This window comes from Ictalurus punctatus, chromosome 4 (genome assembly GCF_001660625.3).
Source record: "Ictalurus punctatus breed USDA103 chromosome 4, Coco_2.0, whole genome shotgun sequence".
In the NCBI taxonomy this organism is placed as follows: Eukaryota; Metazoa; Chordata; class Actinopteri; order Siluriformes; family Ictaluridae; genus Ictalurus; species Ictalurus punctatus.
In genome coordinates this window covers 16,870,001-16,875,000 of record NC_071284.1, presented here as the reverse complement: position 1 = coordinate 16,875,000, position 5,000 = coordinate 16,870,001, and the positions used below count along the sequence as shown (strand labels likewise).

Sequence of the window (5,000 nt, the reverse complement as noted above, 5' to 3'; positions counted from 1 at the left end):
GCCAAAACGAAGAGTGGACATTCTGAGAGATGTACTTGAGGCACAAGCTCAGCACAAGCCCTTCGTCATTACCTTCTGTGGGGTCAATGGGGTCGGCAAGTCCACCAACCTTGCCAAGGTCAGGATTTTATGGCTTTTGTGTTTATGGGAGATTATTGTTCATTTGATGAATCGCTTGTACACAGCACTTGAATGATATACACATATCAGCCATAACATTAAACCCACCTCTCTAATATTAAGTAGGTCCCCCTTGTGCTGCCAGAACAATTAAATTTCAACTCAATTCAGTTTTCTTTGTATAGTTATTTTACACAGTGGGCACAGTGGACATTCCCAAGCAGCTTTACATAAATATATCAATTTTAAAATGATAACTTTATCCCTAATGAGCAACCCAGAGAGAGCAACCCTTGTCAGATTTGCTCAGATTCTTACGCTTGCCCATTTTAACTGCTTCCAACACATCCACTTTGAGAACTGAGTGTAGCTGCCTAATACTGTATATCCTACCCCTTGACCCTTGCCATTGTGACGAGATAATCAATGTTATTCACTTAACCTGTCAGTGGTTTTGATGTTATGGTTGATCAGTGTATTCATTAACTATTACTGCATAATTTTTTTCTTTGTTTAAATATGTAGTTATATATTTAAAATCTGATAGTTGTGTTTTTAATTTTCAGTTATAACAATTATAGTAGCCTTAAATAATCCAAGCAGCCAAACATATAAAGGCACAAACAGCAGTTTGTTAGTATATTTGTTTAAAGCTTGATAAGCTCTGGGGGTGTAACATAGCTTTCTATAATAAATTTACATAGATAACACAGACAGATGACGGAGGAAACCTAAATAAATGAGTGGGTAAACATAACGTTGCAGTTCTGCATGATGAAATTCATTAATGAACATCCCCCCCATACTCTGTTGCTTGTATGAAAGTGCTGAGCAACTCTAGTTGACCTAAATTTTGGACAAAGAGAGAAAGAAAAAAACGATTTTAGTTGCTTTGGAACAAGGTTAATTTTTTGGGGCATGGTTGGCTGGAGCTTAAGTTGCAAAGACTTGAGTTGTCAGTGGCTCATTAGGAACAGTGGTTATCATAATATTGCTGATGGTATAAATGTCGATAAGAGTCTGTCCACAGAGAGGGATATTATGCAACCCCTGCCAAAAATTATGGAATCACCACAGAGAGCATGCTCATCCAGCTTTTTTTTTTTTTTTTTTTTTTTTTTTTTTTTACTTAGTACCAAATAAACAAATCACAGATATGACACAAAAGAATATTTGTTTAATATCTGAACATTCTGGCTTCATGAAACAAAACTCATACAAGTAAAATGAAATTATTTTAATTAATGGCATATTTTTTCCAGATCAAGTAGAGGAAAAAATTATGGAATCATCAACAAAGAAAGCCACAATTAGTACTTTGTTGCTCCTCCTCTGGCCTGAATTTTTCATTAATGAAAAACAATATTTTGCATCAAGCTAGTTGCAGCTTATTTGAATAGTGGTTGACGGATCAGCTTTGCAGGATGCAGCCTTGTCATGGACCAGTTTTTCAAATTTCCTCCATAAATTTTCAATCGGATTGAAATCCAGACTATTTGCTGGCTGTGTCATTGAGTTGATGTACCTTTCCTGAAGAAAATCTTCAATATTCTTTGCTCTGTGGCAAGATGCATTATCATCCTGAAAAATGACTTTTTTTTTTCTCTCATTGATGGAATGAGAAAAGTGACCAAAATTAACAAATGTACATCTGTGCATTGACTGTTGAGGTCTCCCCTGGTCCTTTACCTGACATGCAACCCCATATCATAATTGAGTGGGGAAATTTGATTGTTTTCTTTAGGCGGTCATCTTTATATTAGAACGGCACCAGACAAAACTTCCAGTATCATCTCCTTGGCCAATGCAAATTCTTGATTAATCACTGAATATCACTTTCATCCATTCATCCACACTCCATGATTGCTTCTGTAACCTTGCATGATTTCCACTGTAATCTTGTTTTCTTCTGTTTAGGTATTAGTGCTGGTTTTCATTTGGCTTTTCTATATGTAAATCCCATTTCATTTAGCTAATTTCTTACAGTTCTGTCACAAACATTGACTTCTGTTTCCACCTATTTGTTTTTCAATTCAATTCAATTTTATTTGTATAGCGCTTTTTACAATAGACATTGTCTCAAAGCAGCTTTACAGAAATATCAACATGGTATACAGATATTAAAGGTGCGAATTTATCCCAACTGAGCAAGCCACTGAGTGGCGACGGTGGCAAGGAAAAACTCCCTAAGATGTTTTAAGAGGAAGAAACCTTGAGAGGAACCCGACTCAGAAGGGAACCCATCCTGATCTGGGTAACAACAGATAGTGTGAAAAAGTTCATTATGGATTTATATGAAGTCTGTATGGCGTTAAGAGCAGCCGTAGTCCCAGCAGTCTGGAATTAAAGAAGATTTGAGCTCCATCCAGAGGCAGAAAGGATCTGGATCTCTAGTATCTCCATAAATTCGTGTGGGGCTCGGCGAAAGGAGAGAGGGAGAAAAAAGATAATTATGACTGCGAAGTAGTAGAACAGAATCTAGTCAGGGTAGGCTTGAGTAAACAAATACGTTTTAAGCTTAGACTTAAACACTGAGACTGTGTCTGAGTCCCGAACACTAATAGGAAGACTGTTCCATAACTGTGGGGCTCTATAAGAGAAAGCTCTTCCCCCTGCTGTAGCCTTCACTATTCGCGGTACCGTCAGATAGCCTGCATCTTTTGATCTAAGTAGGCGTGGCGGATCATATAAAACCAAAAGGTCGCTTAGATATTGTGGCGCGAGACCATTTAGTGCTTTATAGGTTAATAAAAGTATTTTATAATTAATGCGAGATTTTACTGGGAGCCAATGCAGTATTGATAATATCGGTGTGATATGGTCGTATCTTCTAGTTCTAGTTAGGACTCTAGCAGCTGCGTTCTGGACTAATTGGAGCTTATTTATATTCCTACTGGAACATCCAGACAGTATGGCATTACAGTAATCTAATCTAGAGGTGACGAATGCATGAACTAGTATTTCCGCATCATGTAGTGACAATATGTTTCTTATTTTAGAAATATTTCTGAGATGAAAGAAGGCTATCCTAGTAATATTATCTACATGAGCATCAAATGATAGGCTGGAGTCAATAATCACTCCAAGGTCTTTAACTGCTGCACATGATGAAGCAGAAAGACCATCCAGAGTAACCATGTGATCAGAAAGAATACTTCTAGCTACACGTGGGCCTAATAAAAGTATTTCTGTTTTATCAGAATTAAGTAGAAGGAAGTTAATTAACATCCAATGTCTAATGTCCTTTACACAATCCTCAACTTTACTAAGCTTCTGTCTGTCCTCTGGCTTCGCTGAAACTTACAACTGTGTATCATCAGCATAACAGTGGAAGCTAATTCCATGTTTACGAATAATTTGACCTAGGGGTAGCATATATAAAGTAAAGAGCAGTGAGCCTAAAACAGAACCCTGTGGAACTCCAAAAGTAACCTCAGTACGCATGGAGAATTCACCATTTACATCTACGAACTGATAACGATCGGTCAGATAAGACCTGAGCCAGGAGAGGACTGTTCCCTTAATACCAACAACATTTTCTAATCTATCAAGTAGAATAGTGTGATCTATAGTATCAAAAGCTGCACTAAGGTCGAGTAACACAAGCAGCGAGACACAACCCTGATCGTAAGTCAGTAGAAGGTCATTTACTACTTTAACTAACGCTGTCTCTGTGCTATGATGTCTAAATCCTGACTGATACATTTCATGAATGTTATTCCTATCTAAGTACGAGCATAACTGCTTTGCTACAACCTTTTCTAAAATCTTAGAGATGAAGGGGAGATTTGATATTGGTCTATAGTTGGACAATTGAGACGGGTCAAGATGAGGTTTTTTAATCAAGGGTTTAATAACTGCTAATTTAAGTGATTTAGGTACATAGCCAGTGCTTAGGGAAGAATTGATTATATTTAGAAGTGGTTCAATTACTCCTGGACCAATCTGTTTAAACAAACATGTAGGTACGGGATCTAGTATGCAAGTTGATGAATTGGCTGAAGAGATTAATGTAGCTAGTTCGGTCTCTCTAAGCGGAGCAAAACACTCTAAACATTGATCTGATATTGCTACATTGTCATGTAATGGGTTTGTTACAGTACTGTCCAGTTTTAATTTAATGGCCTGTATTTCACGTCTAATATTTTCAACCTTATTGAAAAATTTCATGAAATCTTCACTGCTATGTAATGATTGAGTGTTTCTCTCTGTAGTGGTTTTATTCCCAGTTAATTTTGCTACTGTGTTGAAAAGGAATCTAGAATTGTTTTTGTTGTCTCCTATTAAGGTGGAGAAATAGATTTTTCTAGCATCGCCAAGAGATTTCCTATATTTCAGTAGGCTCTCCTGCCATGCTGTTTGAAATATCACCAGTTTGGTTTGACGCCATTTACGTTCTAATTGTCGAGTTGTCTGTTTTAAGGTTCGCGTTTGATCGTTATACCAGGGTGCTAATTTTTTTTCTCTAATTATTTTCCTTTTGAGTGGAGCCACTCTATCTAGCGTGTAGCGGAGTGTTGACTCCAAGCTTTCAGTCGCCTGATCGAGTTCTGTGTGATCAGACGGTGATCCAAATCTAATTGATGTTTCTGCGAGGTTATTTATGAAGCTCGGTGCAGTAGCTGATGTGTAGGTACGTTTTACGCGGTAGCGAGACGAGGTGGAAATATTATGATCAATACGTATTATGAACGAGATAAGATAATGGTCTGAGACAACTTCAGACTGCGGAAAAATGATATTTTCTATACTTAGTCCGTATGTTAGTATGAGGTCAAGAGTGTGACCACCATTATGAGTAGGCCCGATTACGTTCTGATTAATCCCTACTGAATCTAAGATGGACACAACCGCTATTCTTAGAGGGTCTTCCAGGTTAT

General features: G+C 37.5%; 1 protein-coding gene across 3 annotated transcripts in view; it reads left to right on the top strand.

Annotated features, from left to right (window-relative positions):
* srpra (SRP receptor subunit alpha) overlaps positions 1-5,000 on the top strand; it is a 115,518-nt gene that overhangs the window by 84,626 nt on the left and 25,892 nt on the right. For all 3 annotated transcript variants that reach the window (XM_053678009.1, XM_053678008.1, XM_053678007.1), the window contains one exon: positions 1-118. This exon is cut by the window's left edge and continues 55 nt beyond it. In XM_053678009.1, the coding sequence (XP_053533984.1) occupies positions 1-118 (118 nt within the window). The remainder of the gene's footprint in view (positions 119-5,000) is intronic.